Here is a 23017-nt window from a genome sequence, read left to right on the forward strand (position 1 = left end):
CCTCCAATAGGTAAAGTGAAGCGCGCTGTCTCCATGGCCTGGCCCAATATAGTCAACTGTGCCCCTCCGTCACTTCGTCAGTCAGGTCACCCTAGCAACGTGACCTGACCTGACGCAGCCCAAATTATAGTAAGCAAAGCCACTACTGTACTACAGTTTGCTGTGCCGCTCAGCAGTGGTCTCACTGGTCAGGTTTAGTGCCTGCTGCCTTCCTGGACGGACCCTACCTGTGCCCCCTGAAGTAAGCAGTATAGTATCTTACTGTAAGATAAATAACACCTCAGAGGGCGTTCACACTTGTGCTCGGTGTCTGGTGTATGCATTCCGTCGGGTTTCCATCTTCAGTCCCAACTAAACTGGACAGGGGACGGAAACCCGGCAGTCACCTTTAAAACCCATTCAATTGAATGGGTTTGTAAAGGTGACCACCAGTGTCCGCCTGTGGCCTGTCTGCGGGGAAACCATTTTTTTTTTTAGCCGGACACAAAGTCTTGCATGTCTTACTTTGTGTCAGTAGAAATTGCTGTTTCTGAGCGAGGTGGAACATGTCTACTTCTATAATGTAAAATCATGGTTGTGTAATTTTAGGGGTAATCTGTTTGCACCCGTGGTTTTAATATCATTTGTCTTATTGAAAAGAAGTCCTGCATTTTCACTAAGGCTATCTGGACGTTGCACTCCTGCCTCACAGATGGGATTCTGCTCATTTCAGCAGGTCTCTCTGTACACTGGCCGGTGCCTGCGGGGCAGTACATTCCATAAGCAAAAAGGATATGAGTGTCAGGCCACATGATCCTCTTTCCTAAGATGTCAGAGACAAAGAATAAGCTCTGTCCTCTTATTTCATGTCCTTCTTAAGGATTAAAAAAAGAAAATGAAAACAGGCTTGCTGAACACCATTTCTGAGAATCAGTTTCAACTGCTCAGACAACATATGCAGGGTCATGTATGGGACATTCCATAATACTGTGGGAAACTGGTTATTTTCATGTTTTACCTTGCAATTCCATATTCGCTTGATCAGATCAATACTGTGATCAGTGATTGTTCTGAACATACATTTGTTCTCTTGAGTGCCTCTGTATGGAAAGAGACGTTTAGTTTTCTTTCCAACTAAAAGAGGTCAATCCCATATCAGCACATGATGCCCATATGATGATGGTCAGTCAGAAGCAGCAACGCGCTCTAAATCATTAGAAAGCTAGTGATTGACTTCCTGTAGACATAAGTATATAATAACCTATGCAGCTAATCAATTATACAATGTTACAATTTTCTAATTTTTAATTTAATAATAATTTTGTTTTGAAGCTGGAGTCAGTAACTTTCCAGATTCAGACTCCACAGTAAAACAATAAACGTTAAAGGGGTTGGCCAGGCAAAAATGGACAACCCCATTAACTTTTAAATCAGCCGGGGGCAGTGAAAAATAAAAAAATTTATACTCACATGTCCCTGATGCTCCAATGTCCTCCCGGAGCGTTGCGGTCCCGCTGCTCAACTGGTCTCTTTTGGTGTTCTGCTGAAACCAGTCAGCGAAGGGCATGCAATGTCACTACTACATCACTGGTGTCTTCCTGAAATCTGCTGAGGCCACTGATTTGCCTCAGCGGTCACATGACCGCTGAGGCCAATCAGCGGCTTCAGCAGAACCTAGGAAGAGACCTGGGAGAAGCCACTGAAGCAGAAGAATCGGGACAGGAGGAAACCAGAGTATCGGGGACAGGTGAATATACTTTTTTTTTTTTTCACTGCCCCGGCTGATGTAATAGTTAAAGGGGTTGGCCAATTTTGCCTGGACAACCCCTTTAAGTATGACACAGGCAATGAAGTTGCCCCTTTGGGAAATGTGTTCCATGCTGTAAGAGTAAAGAAAGGGCCATTTTGCCATAGTCCGTAACTTATTAGTATTAGCATCCTGTATCTGTGCAATTATGTAATGACTATAAGTATTATTTTTTTTAGTCAGTGACACAACAGTTCATTGCATTGTATGATGCTGATTCTACTCAATGCCAGTCTGCTGGATTTAGGGCTCGTTCACACGTGAGCAAAGGGGAGGTTTTTGACAGCGGATTTCGCGTCAAAATCCTCCCCTTACAATGGTGCTCTATGCAGACCGCCAGGCTTCTTTTCTCCGCTAGCAGCAGCCCGCCGCTAGCGGAGAAAAGAAGTGACATGTCCTTTCTTCAGGCGGAAGCCGCGCGGCTTCCGCCCCCGGCAGCACCCTCCTATGTCGGCTCATTCATTTGAGCCGACAGTGGAGGGGAAAGCCGCGACCGCGATGGTCGCAGCAGGAGGGTTTTGACCACGTCTCTCTTGGTGTCAAAAATCACGTCTGAACTAGCCCTTAATGCTGTCTGTGACTATAAATTTTGTATAGAAGGTTAAATGGAGCATATTTGCATTTGGTTTGTAATTGAACCAGTTCATCTAAAATAAAATTGAAGCAGTTTTTTGTTTTGAGCACTACCAGACTGAGGGCCCTGCTCGCAAGAGCTTACAATCTATGATGTAGAGGGGGTGACACAAGAGGTAGCAGGAGCAGCAGAAAGACAGTCACTGGTGTTTTGTATTAGTGCAGGGGTGATGTCATGGGACGATGTGTATACTTGGGTGATATCAGCATAAAGATGGTTTCAGAAGCCAAATCTGGTGATGGTTTGTCCAGTGGGGGCTGTGTAGAGAGAGAAGAGCAGGGAGCCTAGGACCGAGCCCTGTGGAGCTCCCAAGATTAAGGGAATGAGGGGAAGAAACAAATGATACACTGAAAGTGCATTCTGAGATATGAGGAGAACCAGGAGAGCACAGTGTCACATGCTGCTGAGAGATCCAGAAGAATAAGAAAAGAGAAGTCACCATTGGATTTAGCTGTCAGGAGATCATTGGAGACTTTTGTGAGGGCCATTTCAGTAGAGTGCAGAGTGAGGAAGCCAGATTAGAAGAGAGTTAGCAGAGAGATAGCGGATTAAACAAGAATAGACCAAGCGTTCCAAGCTTTTAGAGATGAAGGGGAGGTTAGAATCGGGTTGATAGTTAGCAGCACAGGACAGGTCCAGGGAGGGTTTTTTCAATAGCGGGGTTATAACCGCATGCTTGAAAGAGGATGGGAAAATTCCAGAAGAGAGAGAGGTTAAATAGTTTAGTAAGGTAAGTTGTGACAGCAGGTGACAAAGATTGGAGAAGGTGTGAGGGGAAGGGGTCACTACTGCAGGTCTTAAGGTGAGCTGAAGAAAGTAGCTGAGAGACTTACTCTTTTGTAACAGGTTCAGAAGATGAGAATGGATAGTCTGAGGTGCGTTTGGTGCGGGGATCAGTACTATGGTAGGTGAGGGGATCAATGCCACCTGGGGATTAGACAGTTATTTCCTAACGGATCTTATCAATTTTGTCATGGAAATAAGTGGCAAGGTCATCTGTACTAAGATCTGGGAATGGCGCCTGCACCTTGGGTATGAGTAAGGAGTGAGGTTTCAAAGAGCCTTTTAGGGTTACAGGAAGGAGAAGAGCTGAGAGCGGTGAAATAGGCTTGTTTGGTGAGGTCTATATATTTTTAAGCATTAATTTGAATTTTTTAAGTTTTACTTAACATTTTTGGATTTACTTGAATATGGTACATGGTTTCCTTTTATAGTGGGTGACTACTTGTGCAGTAGCCATCCACATGCCGTTCTGTACAGTGAGTGTGGCTTTTATGTAAGCTTTTATTGCATATTGTTTATAGTAGATAAGTCCCTGTCCTGCTGTTCAGTTGCTTGTGTAAAGAATATTCATCCCCTATTCTTTGTGTAATTGTACCTGAGCTGTTCTCATCTGGGAACTACTCTAGAGCTAATAATTTCCATTATCAGGATACAAAACCTTTTGTGTGCAAGGAGAATAGCAAACCCTGTAATTTTTGATTTCTGCAGGATGTCAAATCTTAATTTATATTATAGGGTCCTCCGATAATGGCTAGAAGCACACTTCTATCTTGTACTCCACCTGAAACCACCATTAAATGCATCTTTTATACTGAATATATTCATCCTTGTGCAAGAGGGCTAAAAGTTTGAACTTGATGGATCTTTTTTTTTTCCAATCTACTATGTATTACTGCCATTATGATTGTTTGAAATATAAATGTATGAGTATAACAAGTACATTTCTAATAAAGACAAGGCGCAAGAGTGTAAAATGGGTTAAAAAGTTCTTGTAGTTGTTCCCAAAGGCATCAAAATAATGTCCTATGCCAACTGCTACCTTATTATGGTGGAAATAATACTTGGACTGTTAATAAAATGAAGTAGGAATTAATCTTATCTGATGTTAAAGTATTTGGCATCTACAGCATACTAGTTTTTCCTGTTTAGGAGAATAATAACCTTTACTATTAAAGGTGATATGCACATGCCTGAATACGAACCCAAAAACAAAGTTCTGGGCCTTATAAAAAATAAACATTCACCAAAGCAACCATGCCCTTATAACCATAAAACCGCCATTCTGTTAGGTCCTCTTAAGTTACTTTGTTCCAGACAAGACAATCAAATGTTAAAGGGGACCTTTCACCACTTGCACCAATTAAAATTTTTAGCATCTGATAATAGGCAACTTTTTTTCTGATTCCAGCACAGTTGGAATGTTCTCTCTAGCTGCCACCATTCCTCAGCAAGAAGCACAGATAGGTTTGGTGCCTGCTATTTAAAGAGGCACAGGCAGTGAATTCAGCGCACTGTCGGCTTTCCCGATCTGTGCCCCGGGTAAAGAGCTATCTGTCCCGGTACTGTAGCGCTTAACAGTCAGAAGGGCGTTCCTGACAGTCAGTCAGGTACGTCCTTCTTCAAAGCAGCGCCTATCGTGCTGTACAGTGTGAGCGGGGAGGAATGCCCCCCTCCCCTCCTGATAATACTCATCTATGGACGAGCACTGTGAGCAGAGGGAGGGGGTGTTCCTCACCGCTCACACTGTACAGCGCGATAGGCGCTGCTGTGGAGAAGGACGTACCTGACTGACTGTCAGCAACGCCCTTCTGACTGTAAAGAGCTACAGTACCGGGACCGATAGCTCTTTACCCGGGGCACAGATCGGGAAAACCGACAGTCCTCCGAAGGTCCTCTTTAAGCTCTGTAATGTCAGAAGGGCTGTGTCAGGCAGGGGGTGTGATTCAGAGACCCAGTCAGAGGCAGCCAGTGTCAGAGCTCAGAATCACACCCCTTGATTGTTACTGCTTAATGGCAGGTTCACACCTGCGCCCGGTCTCCTCTTTGTGGGTTTCCATCTTCTGCCTGAGAAACTGGACAGGAGACGGAAACTGGCAGTCATTTTTCAAACAAAGTGTCCGCCCGTGAGCGTCTTCTGGTCTCCACGGCAAAACCGTTTTTCTTTGTTTTTTTTTAACTGGACACAAAGTCGAATATACAGGACTTTGTGTCTGGTTAAAAAATAAATAAATAAATGGTTTCGCTGCAGAGACTAGAAGACTCTCACAAGTGCTCACGGGCGGACACTGACTGCCGGGTTTCCTTCTCCTGTCAGGGTTTCTTGAGCAGAAGGCGGAAACCCACAAAGCGGAGACTGGGGCGCAGTTGTGAACCTGCCCTCATACCGCCGTCCTACCACCCTCCTGTCAGTATGAAACCTAAAGAGCATATCAGGAATAACAACTAACAACATTGATTTTAGGCTAGAGAAAAAATCCCAACTGTGCCGGAATCAGCAGAGCTGTACCTGTTAACAGATGCTAAGAACTGGAGTTGGTGGAATCAAATCACAGAGGGTGTATCATTATTCCTGCCATCAACGTATGTCACAGAATAGAATAAACCTACTAGAAAAATAAAACTTAACTTTAAATATAATATTAAAAGGTGGACATACCACCAAAGTGTGAGCATCTAAGGTGGTGTTACTGTACCTACAAATAACTTGTGGAGCTAATCACTGAGACCCTATCATCCTACACAAGGATATAGCGTGAATGTAAGGGGTTAATATGTCAGAGTCCACAACCCCTACACAAGATGGTTTATCAATAAGGCCCTATTGTAACAGCCCATGATACATACTGTATAGTATGTGTTAACGTAATTTTTAACGGTGAACATAGTAGCTGTTCCAATGGATTAATGAACACACACACAATCCCTTGATGCCTCAGCACAGCATCACATGGGCGGCTAGAAACCATTTACGCCTGCTGGGGGCTGTGTAATTACCCTAATCTTTGTATATTTTCTTCCATACATATACAGTCATGGAGACTGAACTATCATGTTCCTCATTATAAATGCTAATTCACACCACAGGATTCCCCAGTCATGTGCTAATCATTGTATTATTGGGTTTCTTGTGGCCCCATAGACATGAATGCATCTATTCACGTGACTTTTTTAAATGTGACCAATCTGTTGACTGATACAGCATGCCATTTCACAGAGCTTTCGATAGGGATCCAAGAAAACTGGTTAACTTATTGGCTTTATACTTGGCCATGAAAAATGTACTTTTTCACGGCCAACAGCATTTCACAGCCGTCTGAATATGCACTTGGTGTGTGACACAAACCTGTCTAATCATTGTTAGTAGCAAATGATTGGAGATTGAATCTCTTCCTGTGGAAAGCCGCTATGGTGCAGTCCATTCATAACTATACAGGAAGCCTGGTGCCTGAGATGGTGACCCCCCTTGGGAGAACAGAAAGTCATATTATTACCATGGATCACCATGAGATTGCATGATCCAACTGAAGAGAAAGATCCGACAAATTTTAAGATACAAAGCAATAACTAAATAAGGTAATGCTTACTGAATTATATATTTTGAGAGAATTGGTGTATAAAGAAAGGAAAAAAATTAGTGCTTCTTTGTACAGTGCCTTTATTCAATGGATTGTCTGTGTAATGTGGGACAAAACTGGTCCTCAAGGTAGAGAGATGGAAACGCTTTTCACTCTGGCCTGGAGATCCTGAGAGATAAAGATCCTGAATTGGAGAGCACCCTGTTAACTCATAAGTACCTAATAGGGTATATGTAATAGATTTTTCTAAACTGGACAATTGCTTTTACCTCTTTTTGCTCCATGCCGTTCATTAAAGTAGGAAAGATCCAATTTCTTATATTAATAAACAAAATCCCATAATTGGTATCACTGCATGTATAAAAGTCTGAGCTATTAATGTATCAAAAACTTCCAATAAAAAGTACAGCTTGCCATGCAAAAAACAAGCCTTCACTCAGCTCAGAATATTTGCCTCCAGCAAATATCTTTTATGTAATTATAATTTTTTGGAAGGGGGTTTTATTTTATAAAATGACATGATGAAAAATGTTACAATGTCATTTTTTTTTTTATTGGGGAACGAAACCCCTAAAATGGCAGAATTGCATTCATTTCTCAGCAATCCTTTCAGAAATATTAATAAAAGTTAAACAAATCATTACATGTATCGCGAAATGGTGCCATCTTTAAATACAGTTTGTCACACAAAAAACAGGCACATACGTGGCTGTGTTGATGGAAAAAATAATGATAGGTCATCATTATGATATCAGTGGTTGTCCAACACCCGGCACTCCCACTGTTCTCAGTAGATCATACGCAGATCAGACCCAGTTTACTTGAATGGGGGCTGGTCAGCAGGGACTTGTTAGAAGTCATCTATATAATTATCATGGAAAATCATTGTAAAGCCTAAACTAGGCAGTGTCCTATTAAAATGGCACAAAATAGATCAGTCTCTGTCCCAACTTTCCCTAACACTCTCTTGGGATCTTTTTCACCTCCATAGCATGTTAGGGTCCATTGGGGCTCATCATGTTTTTTACATTTGTATCGTAGATCTGTTTACCAAACTATGATATACTAACTTTTTGGATCCTAAAAAAAAAATGAATTGAATTGAATTGATCTGTATGTATACAGATGACCAGCGGTTTTCATCCCCTTTGTGCTTCTATTTCATGGATGTAAAAAAATAAAATAAAGTTTAGCTGCATTTTACTAACTTTAGTTTATGCAATTTATGTATGTTCTCCTATATTCTTATGTCTACAGCATACCTTATCTTTTATTTATCAGAATTATGTGCCATAAATTGTGTGCTATAAACTAAGAAATATTACAGAGATAAGACACACTACCACAGTTAACAATGTTGTCTTAAGGAGGCTCAACCATTTAGTGTATCCTGTTCAAAGATTGGTTTTGAGGATATGAATTGTGCAATAAAGCGTGTCTATACAGTAAGTTAGTAAAGTGAGTTTTAGTTTTTATAAGCTGCACCTAGTTGAAGTGGATCACACTCATATAGATTTACCATGTGATGTACCTAGATTAGCCTAGGATGACCTCTTTAACTATGTAATAGCTGCCACTTCACTATCATAGACTGTTACAAAGAAAATGCGCTTAAAGACATGGCGGCCCACAGCCAAAAAATGCAGAGGGAAAAGCATTGTAGTTTTACCCACAACACTTCACAGAAAGGCCACAGAGTTTTCCATTATACCTATATGGAAACCGCCAGCATCTCTGTAGATCTAATTGACATTCTGCAATTTACAAAAATCACAATTTTTCAAATTGCAGCAACTCAGTGTGTGGATGGGATTAACCAGAATCTCAGCTACTTTGCAGTTAGTGTAAAAAGCTGCAGCTTTTGCTGTGGCCAAATCGCAGCATTTACCCGCCATAAGGATGAATTCACACTACGTAAACTCCAGCTTATTCTGAACGTAAAACACGTTGAGAATCAGCGGCGTATAAAGCAGTTCCCATTCATTTCTATGGGAGCTGGCATACTAGCGCTCAACATAGAAATGAATGGGCTGCGTTCTTCACTACGAGCACTCCCATTGAAGTGAATGGGAAGCGCTGCGTGTACGGCTCGCTCTGCTCCTTCAGAGCCGTACACGCAAGCACTCCCCATTCACTTCAATGGGACTGCTCGTAGTGAAAGAAGCAGCCCATTCATTTCTATGGAGAGCGCTCGTATGCCGGCTCCCATAGAAATAAATGGGAACTGCTTTATACGCCGCTGATTCTGAATGTGTTTTACGTTCCGAATAAGCTGGCGTTTACGTAGTGTGAATTCACCCATAGGTTGTATTTGGCATGTAGATCTTATGGCTAAGCAGCTGGATAATTGTAAAATTCAGCGTTACGGCTCGTTCACATCTGCACCCGGTCTCCGTCTGTTGGGTTTCTGTCTTCTGCAAACAGAAGACGGAAACCTGACAGACCGTGTCCGGCCATGAGTGCCAGTGAGCGTTTTGTGCTCATCGAGGCGAAACTGGGGTTTTTTTTAAACCGGACACAAAGTCCTGCATGTCCGACTTTGTGTCCGGTTAAAAAAAAAAACTGTTTTGGCGCGGAGCGCACAAAAGGCTGACCAGCGCTCATGCGAATGAATGGGTTTGAAAAATACCTGCAGGTTTCCGTCTCCTGCCCAGTTTCGGGCAGGAAACGGAAACCTGCATAACGGAGGCCGGGACGCAGATGTGAACTCAGCCTTACCTTGACAAAATTATACACAATCCAGTTGTTCATCTTTTCATCCACATAATAATTGATTTAGTTGGTTTGGGCTTCTCATCTAGGAGAAAGATGAAGGTTCCACCTTTGTGACCTGCAACTATCATATTTATTGTATGTCCTGTAGATAGTCCCTAAATGTGGTTGATGAGAATACGTTTAAGAAGATCTGCAGCAGCTGCATTTTTATGCTCTAGTGCACCATATTACACATTGCATGGGGGTTGGTGAAGGTGGAGAATGGACAGCTTTATTTATTTAAATAAAAAAAAGGAAAGAAAAAAAAAAGTACCCTACACATCCATCAGTTCTGAATTAAAAAATGTACTGCTTATACCAAAGTTATTCCCAGATTTGGGAGCGGAAAAATTCCATTGGCATATAGCAATTAATAAAGTTAATCTATTGTCTCCCTTCACCAAGTAACGCAGGTGTTAAATAATAAGTGTTTTGTCTTATCCAAGAAGTAACTGAGATATGAGGATATGTGAGACAAGTATGTAGTAAGTCCTAGTAGTGCTGCTTGACCCGAGATGTTTCGTTATAGTGTAGATGATCCAGCCTTGTCAAGCTTATGCTGGTGTCGAAGAGCTAGGAAGACCACTTCAGCGCACAGGCCCCTACTTAAAAGGGATTTTCAGAATTCGAAAAACATATCATCTTTACTCCAGAACCCAACCACACCTCTTTATGGATTATATCTACTATTAAAGTGAATGGGGCTCTGTTTTACTACCACACAATCTGTGGCTAGGGTAGTGCTGGTTATGAAAGCAGACAGCCATATTTAAATGTTAGGTAATCTTAGACCGGTTAAAAGTGGCTCATCAAAGTCAAGCAAAAATCCTACAGAAATTTAGCTAATAGCCACCATCTTGCTGCTTTGGTTACTTGTCTTTAATTTATCCTGTCTTGCAAAATGCATGTAAAATGTCTGTAAATAACCCACTTCTTGAAAAAAAAAATTACAATTAATGCCATATTTTTTATTTATTTTTTTTTTAATAAAACTCTGATCCATCCTCATTTCTATTTCCTTTATATATTCTGTTTAATCACTACCAATTGTTGTATATGTAATATCTGCATGTTGATGACTGGTGGTAATAAGTGCATGGTGAGCCCATTGCTTATTTGGTTGACCACTGTTTGCTCTCCCTGTCACTGTCTACCACATCCATTGCTTAACCATTGTGAACTGTACTGATATCCATTACCATGAGTTATTACTACTTTTCTTTTTTGAAAGTTATATTTAGATCTCCTTTGTTCTCTTTTTTTCCAGGCTTCTTCTATGCTGAGAGCATCGATTGCACCCATGTACGTTCTAGCCTTGTAATACCCATGGTATTTATATTTCTGAAAGCTATCAGGAGGAAAATGCCAGAAGCTACAATTAACAGGAGGATTATCACACTAAGTATACACAAACCGGTTCACACCCTTAAGTAGCAAATAACTACTGTATATCTGAAGCAAATTCCAGTTACTGTTCGGTGTGCAAAGAAATGGTAGAAAGCAAATAATGTCATAGTCTTGCAAAGATATTCTCCATGCGTGACAGCTTTGGGTAGCAAATTATTAACAATCTCATGCAATAGTATATCGTCACAGTTGTCCTCTTGTGTCAGCAGAATGGGCAGTGAGTTGTCTCCTACTGCACCTATAAAGTATTATATAGAGGGTCATGGGTATATTTGTCATGCCTACAATGGCCACATACAGGCTGGTGTTAATCTTTAATACTGTCAGATAAACTTCACTATTTTTAGATAACTAGGTAGGTAAATAAAGTTGTGCTATTTTCATATACTGTACACTATTGTGCCCACCTCCCTCTTGCGCTTCTGAAATATCTCTAACCCATCAATGCATGGACTTACAAGACTTAAGAGGGGTACCTGTGATCTCTGATGCAAAGACATAAGTAGAGGACATTTCACTTTTTCACCAACTCCAGTTGTTAACATCTGTTAATAGGTGCCGCTCCACCGATTCCAGCACTGTTGGAATTTTTTTCTCTAGCTCCCACAATTTCTGAGCAATCAGTGTAGTTAGGTTTTGGTTCCTGATATGCTAAATATGCTATTTAGGCTCTGTCAGGTGCGTAGTGTCAGGCAGGGCGTGATTTAGAAGCAACCAGTGTAAGAGCTCAGAATTACACACCTTGACTGCTCCAACCTGACACCACCTACCTGACAGTGCAAAACCTAAATTGCTTATGATGAAAAAAGGAGTGACAACTGTAATTGAGAGAGGATGGACCAGCGCTTCTTGGAAGAATAACAGATTTTATTGAAGGCTCATGGTACACCATTATTTACACAATAAATTGCTTATGAAGCACTAACTGTAGTTATTGCTTTGGAACGATGAGGGTTAGAGAAAAAAAAATTGGAACTGTGCCAGAATCAGTGGAAGGTTGCCTATTAAATGATGCAGAGCCAGTAAAAGGTCCTCTTTAAAGGGATCCTATCATTCAGACGACATTTTTTAAGTAACACGTCGGAATAGCCTTAAGCAAGGTTATTCTTCTCCTACCTTTCGTTGTCTTCTTTGTGCCGCTGTTCGCCTACAATCCCGTTTCTTGTCGGTATGTAAATTAGCTCTCTTGCAGCACTGAGGGTGGGCCCCAGTGCTCAAACAGCACTGGGGGCAGCCCTAATGCTGTGAGAGAACTCTCTCCAGCGCCGCCTCCATCTTCGTTAGGAACGGCCTCTTCATTCTCTTCTTCCGGCGGTGTTTTCTTACTTCTAGGCCTTGGGCAGAGCAGACTGTGCATGCCCACAGGCCCCGAGAAAATGGCCTCTTACGATACTATGCAAGCGGACATTTTCTCGTGGCCTATGGGCATGCGCAGTCTGCTCTGCCCAAGGCCGGAGGCCTTAGAAGTTACAAGCCACCGCCAGAAGAAGAGGAGGCGGCACTGGAGAGAGTTCTCTCGCAGCATTGGGGATGCCCCCAGTGCTGTCTGAGCACTGGGGCCCGCCACCAGTGCTGCAAGAGAGCTAATTTACATACCAACAAGAATCTGGATTGTAGGCGAACGGCAGCGCGGAGAAGGCAACGAAAGGTAGGAGAAGAATAGCCTTTCTTAAGGCTATTCCGACGTGATACTTAGAAAAAATGTCGTCTGAATGATAGGATCCCTTTAAGTTCTCTAAGGCTGGGTTCAAATTATAACCTAAATAACCATCACATTTAGTTGATCATTTTACTTCGATTATGATTAATGAAGAATTATTTTAGGACACTCTCCTTTTTACATGCCCCCTATGTATTTGTCACGCCACTGAATTTTGGTTTTGGTTATTCACATATCAGCAATCCTTATTGAATAGTGTACAGATACTGACATTTTCTATAGCCAAAGTACTGTGAGACAGGATGGCATGGATGCAAAATAATTGAAATAATGAATCATTGAAATAATGGATGTGAGCAAGTGTTATGTGATCAGTTAAGCCAACTTTCAGTTTTGGTAAATATTCCAGCCCTAGTTCATGCTATATATTCTCTCACTGCTGCGCTTTCCATACCAACAATTGTATTCAGATGTATACCTCAACAGAACCCACTGTAATGGGGCAAAGAGAATTCAAAGGATAGTTGACCACATTATTCTGCCCTACTAAAAAGTAACAAACAGAAAAGTCAAGCCACGTTTGTAGTTCAATTCTATGAATTCCATTTACCCCATTGAGGTGAATGGATCCCTTGTAGTATACAATTGAATTCTTCTTTTTTGGATTTTCATATGTAAACCCCCAATGAAAAGCCTAATGGAAGGGTAAAACTTTGTTTGATAACAGCCTTTCAGGGTCCCAGGAAAGATGGGTGGCTTACCAGTTAATTTTGTATTACAGACTGCTTAAGTAAAATCAAACCACATAAACTCCTTTCTGTGTTTTAGAATTATGACACAGCTTGTTAGTTTTTTTCAGGAATCTGGGAAAGCTGGACAATTTGCATATCGAAAACAACAAATGTGTAACTGGTGCCCTGGAACGCCCCTGTTCCATTACAGTCAATTAAAGCATTATAGTCAATGGTAACAAATCCCCTGCCCCTCTCAAACAAAATGATAAAGGTTTGTCTAGCTGTTCTGTTGCTGAAGATGGAGTTGTAGGGAAACAAGAGGCGAAGGCTACAAAACTGATCAGAGCAGCAGATGATTCTGCAGACTTACACATAGATGTATTATATGCGTACAGTGGGTCTTGAAAATGTTTCTGAACCCTTCCTAATTTTCTATATTTCTGAATAAATTTGACACACAAATTCACACAAATCCTTCATTGTTGTAAAATTATTTGCATATCTATATATGATTGAATATGTTTGTGTTGTAATATTAGCACCAATGTATGTGAATATAGATATTGTAAGGGCTAAAATGCACTAAATTATGACACCTAATATAAGTCGGAGTCCAATATACAGATAGGAACTAAATAGAATAGTATAGTTAAAGAGGTTGCTCAGGATTTTATATATATATATATATATATATATATATATATATATATATATATACACACACACACACGTACATCTCTCTCTCTCTCTCTCTCTCTCTCTGTGTGTATGTATATATATATATATATATTTATATTAGGCCAAGGAAGGTGAAAAAAACAAAACGGAAACCTATTCTTACCTGTCCCCAGTTCTTCGGTTTCTCCCAGTGTGGTTGGGACCTGCTGCTTTGCTGTCTTGTTTTGCCGGAAGTCCTCGCCACTCTGTGACGTCCTGTGACCTTAGACTTCAGTGGTTACGTGTGAACCTAGCCTTAGTTTTCAGGGTACAGGTTTCTTTAAAAACTGACTGTTCTTTTGTTGCCTAATGTATCTCACCCTATTGACAGGTGTCATTGTCACAAGATCATCAATGCTATTCGCTTTTTTTTAATGTTATGGCTAATCAGTATATTGCCACATTTATAATCTGGAACATAAAGACTGGACCACATTCTCCTATAAGTCTACTTATTAACTTGCTATGCTTGTTTATTTGACATGCATAAAAAGTAAATTCATTTTATTTTTGAAGATATTATGGTGCCCCAGTTATAAAACTTGTCTAGTATTGCAGGAAACCTAAAAAAGACATTATTGAAATGGCACATACGGAAACAGTGAATTATAATGTGTGAACCACCAATGTTAGCTTAGGTCTCTGAATATATAAAGGTGCTCTTTCATTCATAATGTATACATATTGAAATAAGGCCAGATTCATACTGAGTGCTAGGTATGCTGTCAAGTACTGCACTACTGTCACTAGCTGTACGCTGCTACAAAGTCTCTTATATAACAGGTTAGTAGTGGAGCTCTCTAGAGTCATAAGAGACTCTGAAAACATGTTTTACACCTACAGTATATGAATATAACGCAAATTTGTGATCGAAAGGAACAGATTTGAACTAAAGGGAAAACTCTTTGAGAGGACCACCAAAATTATCATGCAAAATGGTCTCCTAAGGGGGTGATGTATTCAAAGGAGATGGCCAGTGTGCATAATATTTAATAGAATGCATAATAATATAACTGGTGATCTGATTTGGATAAAGGTGAGGTCTTTTGGAGAGGTTTTATTGCTTTGCATATTATTGCTCTATCTAAAATGCTGAGATCTGTGTAAATACATTTTGGTGATTATGGTCTTTAGTTACTGTATATATTACGGTATATATAGTCCAGCTATATAGTTCACAATTCTCAGCATTCTTTGCTCACTTAGTGTGTCTATGGAGATTTATATTTTTGGAAGCGTTATTTTTACATAGAAAATACACAGTAATCCAATAACATTGTCGATTTCTAGTTTGCAGCACATTAGCCTAAAGATGCTCTCTTTTATGGAAGAGGTGATGTGTGGTATAGTTATCAGCCTGAATAAAATGGTATTAATAACACTGAAAAGAACTAAAAGAAACTTAAATTGATCTATTGCGTTCAGTAACATATCTGTGTTTTGGCTATTTCCCCTATAACAGGAGGGGTTTACATCACCCTGTTTTGTTTTACAGGAAGCCTCATGAGGTGCCCTTGTTGCCCTCACTAGACTATGAGAAGTTGAAGAAGGATCTGGTATATGGCAATGATCGATTAAAAACATTGCTTTTGCAAGCATTACGATGGGTATGTAGCATTAGGTCTGTTTTTATATACTGTAAGTAGGTCTAAACGCCTTCCATAGAAGAGGTTCTGCTGTATGTAGATGTTTGCTCACACTCCACTAAGTGACATATTAGCGTAAGAATGCACATGAGAATAAATAATCCACTTTTTTTCAATTCTTTTTTATGGTCTTTATTCTGGTAAGTCTTCTTTAAAGAATCTGAAAGAGTCAGAGTGACAGAGTTACTGAGTCACCACTTATTTCTATTTTCCCACATTTCTTCCCCACAATTTTCAGTTTTTATTAAATACTCATTTCTCTATTGCAACTTCATTATTAGATGGGAGGTAAAACAAAATGGTAATTTAAATTTGAAATAGATCTGTCAAAGGGGTTGTCTGGTTTCAGGCAAATATTGAGAGAAATGTTTATTATGCAAGTTTGCCATAATGCAATTTTCCAATACACTTCCTGTATCAATTCCTAACAGTTTTCTAGATCCCTGCTTGCTGTCATTCTTTCTGCTTACTTTCACTGGATAAAAACTAGTCCGTGGTCATGTGATGGACGCACTGGTGCAGAGCTCTTTACAGTTTAACCACAGTAATAAGACATTTGCCTGGAACTCTAGAGCTTATGCACATGACCGTTTTCGTCTTCAGAGATTTCCTTTCTTTTTTTTTTTTTTTTTACTGATAGCATGATAGCACATACGTGTGCTATTATACACACACCGATTTTTTTTCACTGATCCGTTTTCCATAAAGCTGAATGCATGTCCTATTCTTGTCTATTTTTCACTAATCACTCATTCAATTTAACTCTATCTGAATCAGTGAATAATGTAATGCGTACAGAAACTATCAATTTTTCCACTGTCATCCTTCATGACAGCACCACTGGAGGAGGATGACCACATGACCTAATAGGGACAGAAAGCTTTCCAGTCTCTTTAGGGCACCAGTGTTCGACTGGTATCTGGCTGAAGAGTTATTTATATAATTTTTTTTGTCTGGATCACTCTTGTATCCTACCTGCCTTCCTCTTCCCTATGGGAATTTGCTTACCGCTCCCCCCTTCACTTCTGCTATGCTTAGTTTTGGGCTGGTGTGCTTCCCAGCTGCCATTACTTCTCTCTTCTACATGGAGCCTTGGCTCAACCCCGAGGTACCTTTTCAATGTCTGTGGGGTCCAAAGCCATCACTCTAGGGGACTTGCTGGTGTCTCAGCTGTGATCCATGCAAGAGGAAGTGGTCTCTATTGGTGGAGTAATAATTTCATCTAGATGCCAATGGTTTTTTTGATTTCAAGTCCTGCGGTTAAGGACTATAGCTTCTCGCTATGCCTGGCAATGGTGACTTTTGGGATGGTGGTAAGGACCTATATTCATCCTTCTCTACCAATGTTTTATAGGGAGCCAAGGATGGATGTCATAAGCTAAAAGTAGAAATCCCTGGCTAGCAAGTGTGCTATATGTTCCTCAAGATTACCATTTACTTTTAAGAAATGGCTGTGTCAAGACTGTACAGAGAAGTTTTTTTTAAGAGGAACAGCCTTCGTTTATGGGTAGCATTAAGACACTAATCCAGCAGGAAGTAAAATCTTCCCTGGCCTATTTCTCATCTTATCTCAGTACTATCATGAGTGGCAAAAGATGGCTACAAATCTTTGGATTTTAAACACCTTCCTGGAAGGATAAAAAGTAGAATTTTCTTCTTATTCCCCTTACAGGTTTGTGGTAACGAACATCCATCACAGGTCCTTCATTATAATAGAAACTTCATCTGAACATCTAAAAACTTCTTGACTTACCCTCTATTCCAGTTCTAGCTCAATGTCAAGGTCACTATGCAAGCCTTTTCCCAGTGATGAAACAAAGTTGGTCTTCTCGTACCATTATACATGTAAAATCTCTGAACAGGTTTGTAAATTACCATATATTCAAGATGGAGTCCACGTGGTCAACAGCACCATTGATAGGGAAAGGCTTCCAGATGATGACAATAGACCTTCAGGATGCATATTACTACATTCCAATTCGTCTGGCTTATCATAAGTTCTTACGGTTTGCAGTGGCACGAGGCTGAGAGAAGCTTCATTATCAATTTTTCTCCCTCCAATTCGACATCCGAAATCATATGAAAAGAAAGTGCCTGATGATTGAGATTTAGACTGAATTATAAACTGCAAAAAATTTGATTCCCTCTATCAAAAGGAAATTTTATTCTCCTGGACTCGGAAAGACCTGCTTTTTTTTGCCCCAGGAGGATATATTTTTATTTCAGAACAAAACACATGTCTATGTATGTCAGTTCATCTCTGTTTGTGGCTCCATTACTTCCTACATTCCAGCCATTCCTGGGAGTTAAACTCATTCTCAAAAATTGCAATCCCTGATACTTTCCTCATGGGACAGGAGTCCCTTGTCACTGAAAAAAGATAACCTTTACTCTCAAGATAAAAGCTTCTGGTGGATAACATCAAGGAACTTAGAGAAAGGGGCCCTGTGGGATCTCTCGATTTAAAGATGCCAGCAACAGAGGCTAGGGTACTTTGGCCACGAGTCTCCTTGGCTTCTGATCCCTAGAAACAACACAGGAGAGTTCAAGTTTCAGAGAACTGAGGCATTTCTGGAAGTATTGAAGGGTTCAGGGTCTGATCAGAAGAAAACATGTACACGTGAACTCTGACAATAGGACGATGGTTGTTTATGTCCATCACTAAAGATGCACAAGACGCATGAAAACTTCAACACATGGCTCAGGGAATATTCTTCTGGGTAGAGAGAAGTATCTTCTCCTTATCTGCGGTTCATCTAAGACAATCAGAGAACATCTAAACTTGCTATGTGAGCCCAAAATATTTAAATCCAGAAGAATGAGAGCCCTATTTATCTCTCCTGGAAGACAGGATTATATTGCAAAATTAGATGCTGTGTGCCTTCCATAAGGTTGTGGCATGCTTCCATATGTCCCAAGACATAATCTTGCTTTCTTTCTATCAAGGCACATCTAAACAGAAAGAGTTTACAACAGTGAAAAAGTATCCAAAGGTACGATTTCCAATTGGATAAAGAAGAGCACTATCACAGAAGCGTAGCCTTCTCAAAACCTTCCTCCTCCAACTAACATCAGAGCTCACTCTACCAGAGCGACGTCTGTCTCCTGGGCTGAAAGGGCAAATGCGTCTATAGAACAGATGTAACCTGGTCCTCTCCACAGACCTTCATCAGGCTCTATAGGCTTGACCTAGGTTTTCAAGACGTTCTCTCCTTTGTTAGGAAAACTTCAAGCTGTAGGCTTGCCCTGAGGTGGTTATTTGGTATTCTCCTGTGATGCTGTCATGAAGGATGACTTGGGAACATGGAATTGGTTCTTACTGGTAATTCGGTTCCTAGGAATCCTTCATAACCGCACCCTTCTATCCCACCCTTTATTTGTATTGTAATTTGCCATAGGTAATTTATAATTACTGGGTGTGGAATGGGAGGAGTTCCTTTTTAAACCTTTTTTGTTTCCTGGCTTTTTAGGTCATGTGATGCTCCTCCTCCTGTGGTGCTGTCATGAAGGATTCCTAGAGACCAAAGGAATTCTAATTCTATTTTCACTGATCAGCTTTTTACAGACATGGAAATGGACACACAGTTGTGTGCATGACCTATATGACCTCTTGCCCTGTACCTGTACTGTACAAGTACGAATAAAGTCATTATGAAAAAAAAAATGCACAGCCTTTGATGTTTTATTATTTATTTTTCTAACCCGAGCCCTATATCCCCTATATCAGCTTATAGCTGTTCCATTCGGGGAACCCACTCAGTCGATACAGCAGGTGTGAATGCGTCCTTATGTGACATGAACAGTGGCACTTTGGGGATTTGTGTAAAACCATGCAACATATTACTTTTATTATCAATAGTACAATCCAATATAAACAGCCAAGATGAAATCTTGTAGTATTAAGATGAAATCTTGTTAATAACATGCCTAAGGCTGAGGCCCCACATTGTGGAAATGCAGCTTTGTTGCAGATTTTGCTGTGTTTTTTTGAGCCAAACCTAGGAGTGGATAAAAAAAGAATGGGAAATATATAGAAAGTAAGTATACTTCTCCCTGATGCTCAAAACACCCCTGACTTTGGCTCAAAAAAATGCAACAAAAGAAGCTGCTTTTCCGCAACGTGGGGCCTCAGCCTCATACTGTAATTGGAAAGAAGAAGTTGTGGATAACTGGAGCCTGAGCCTAAAATCTATTTCTACTTCTTTTATTTTCAGCGCTTAACTCATTCCAAGCCTGGAGAGCAGAGAGACACAGTTCTTCAGGCATACATCACAAATGATTTATTGGACTGTTACGAAAATGGACAGGTAATCATCATTTAGTCCTAAGAGGCACTCTGTATGCAAGTATAAAAATATTGGTTATCAATAGCTCTTTGTTGTATCTTTACATTAATGCCTACAACACATAGTCATATTGCAGCTCCACAAAATCTCTGTTCTATGGCCCTGTATTATAGCACATGTATGAGTCCTTACTGTACCAGTGACATAGCTTCAAGGTATGTCAACGTGGCTGGCAGACAACTGCTGCATATATCTGCCATAGTCTTGTGTCAAGTTGTCAAGCTGCCCAGTCAGGAAATAAAACACTGTAGACCAGGGGTAGGGAACGTACGGCTCTCCAGCTGTTGCAAAACTACAACTCCCAGCATGCATACTGGCTCTGTTGTTCTGGGAACTCCCATGGAAGTGAATGGAGCATGCTGGGAGTTGTACTTTCACAGCAGCTGGAGAGCCAAAGGTTCCCTACTAGAGATGAGCGAACAGTGTTCTATCGAACACATGTTCGATCGGATATCAGGGTGTTCGCTATGTTCGAATCGAATCGAACACCGCGTGGTAAAGTGCGCCAAAATTCGATTCCCCTCCCACCTTCCCTGGCGCCTTTTTTGCACCAATAACAGTGCAGGGGAGGTGGGACAGGAACTACGACACCGGGGGCATTGAAAAAAATTGGAAAAAGTCATTGGCTGCCGAAATCAGGTGACCTCCATTTTAGACGAATAGTGGATTTCAAATCCGGGTCATATGAGAATGTGAACTTTGTGACTATGAGACAGGGATAGCTGTACAGGCAGGGATAGCTAGGGATAACCTTTATTTAGGGGGGAATGTTATTAAAAATAACTTTTTGGGGCTCTATCGGGTGTGTAATTGTGATTTTTGTGAGATAAACTTTTTCCCATAGGGATGCATTGGCCAGCGCTGATTGGCCAGAGTACGGAACTCGACCAATCAGCGCTGGCTCTGCTGGAGGAGGCGGAGTCTAAGATCGCTCCACACCAGTCTCCATTCAGGTCCGACCTTAGACTCCGCCTCCTCCAGCAGAGCCAGCGCTGATTGGCCGAATTCCGTACTCTGGCCAATCAGCACTGGCTAATGCATTGTATTGGCGTGATGAAGCAGTGCTGAATGTGTGTGCTTAGCACACACATTCAGCTCTACTTCATCGGGCTAATAGAATGCATTGGCCAATCAGCGCTGGCCAATGCATTCTATTAGCTTGATGAAGCAGAGTGTGCACAAGGGTTCAAGCGCACCCTCGGCTCTGATGTAGCAGAGCCGAGGCTGCACAAGGGTTCAAGCGCACCCTCGGCTCTGATGTAGCAGAGCCGAGGGTGCACTTGAACCCTTGTGCAGCCTCGGCTCTGCTACATCAGAGCCGAGGGTGCGCTTGAACCCTTGTGCACCCTCGGCTCTGCTACATCAGAGCCGAGGGTGCGCTTGAACCCTTGTGCACACTCTGCTTCATCAAGCTAATAGAATGCATTGGCCAGCGCTGATTGGCCAATGCATTCTATTAGCCCGATGAAGTAGAGCTGAATGTGTGTGCTAAGCACACACATTCAGCACTGCTTCATCACGCCAATACAATGCATTAGCCAGTGCTGATTGGCCAGAGTACGGAATTCGGCCAATCAGCGCTGGCTCTGCTGGAGAAGGCGGAGTCTAAGGTCGGACCTGAATGGAGACTGGTGTGGAGCGATCTTAGACTCTGCCTCCTCCAGCAGAGCCAGCGCTGATTGGTCGAGTTCCGTACTCTGGCCAATCAGCGCTGGCCAATGCATTCTATTAGCCCTATGAAGTAGAGCTGAATGTGTGTGCTTAGCACACACATTCAGCTCTACTTCATCGGGCTAATAGAATGCATTGGCCAATCAGCGCTGGCCAATGCATTCTATTAGCGTGAACTGAGTTTGCACAGGGGTTCTAGTGCACCCTCGGCTCTGCTACATCAGATTGCTACATCTGATGTAGCAGTGCCGAGTGTGCATCAGATGTGTAGTTGAGCAAAACTGACTCAGCACTGCTAAGTCTCTGCATTCGCATAGGAATGCATTGGCCAGCCTTCGGCCAATCAGCGCTGGCTCTGCCGGAGGAGGCGGAGTCTAAGGTCGGACCTGAATGGAGACTGGTGTGGAGCGATCTTAGACTCCGCCTCCTCCAGCAGAGCCAGCGCTGATTGGTCGAGTTCCGTACTCTGGCCAATCAGCACTGGCCAATGCATTTCTATGGGGAAAAGTTAGCTTGCGAAAATCGCAAACTGACAGGGATTTCCATGAAATAAAGTGACTTTTATGCCCCCAGACATGCTTCCCCTGCTGTCCCAGTGTCATTCCAGGGTGTTGGTATCATTTCCTGGGGTGTCATAGTGGACTTGGTGACCCTCCAGACACGAATTTGGGTTTCCCCCTTAACGAGTATATGTTCCCCATAGACTATAATGGGGTTCGAAACCCATTCGAACACTCGAACAGTGAGCGGCTGTTCGAATCGAATTTCGAACCTCGAACATTTTAGTGTTCGCTCATCTCTATTCCCTACCCCTGCTGTAGACTGTAGTGTTGGTGCCGCAGAATTTGGAACGTGAATATATTACAATTCTGTTGTTTTTACACATATTAAAGGGGTTTTCCCACAAAGGCAAATTATCCCCATCCAAGAATAGGGAATAACTTACAGAACAACGGGCTTCCGACTGCTCAGACCCTCACTGATCAGGAGATGGAGCTGTGGAGTGGCAATGAGTGCTCCACCCCATTCATTTCAGTCTGAGTGCTGTACTTCAGCACTCCTGCACTCTCATTGAATTTAATAGACCGCTGCCCATCTGATCACTCCAGATCTCCCACTGATCTGCATGCTGTCATGGGTAAACCCATTTAAGCTGAGTGGCTTTTTTCCAGAGAAATATAAAAACTCCTTTAACCCCTTCCCAACATCCACCATGATAATATGGCAGATGTTAGGTATTCAGGTGTAATCATATTTTATTAAGTTTTTTAAATGGAACAAAACAATAATAAGACATAACTTGA

The 23017-nt window shown here is 41.5% G+C and overlaps 1 protein-coding gene across 1 annotated transcript in view; it reads left to right on the plus strand.

The window, feature by feature from the left end:
* Positions 1-23017, plus strand: part of ARMC9 (armadillo repeat containing 9) — a 162336-nt gene that overhangs the window by 89037 nt on the left and 50282 nt on the right. The window contains exons 11-13 of the mRNA XM_075268483.1: positions 10800-10834; positions 15546-15657; positions 19911-20003. Of these exons, the coding sequence (XP_075124584.1) occupies positions 10800-10834; positions 15546-15657; positions 19911-20003 (240 nt within the window). The remainder of the gene's footprint in view (positions 1-10799; positions 10835-15545; positions 15658-19910; positions 20004-23017) is intronic.

The sequence above is a fragment of the Leptodactylus fuscus genome, chromosome 3 (assembly GCF_031893055.1).
Source record: "Leptodactylus fuscus isolate aLepFus1 chromosome 3, aLepFus1.hap2, whole genome shotgun sequence".
NCBI classification, from domain to species: domain Eukaryota; kingdom Metazoa; phylum Chordata; class Amphibia; order Anura; family Leptodactylidae; genus Leptodactylus; species Leptodactylus fuscus.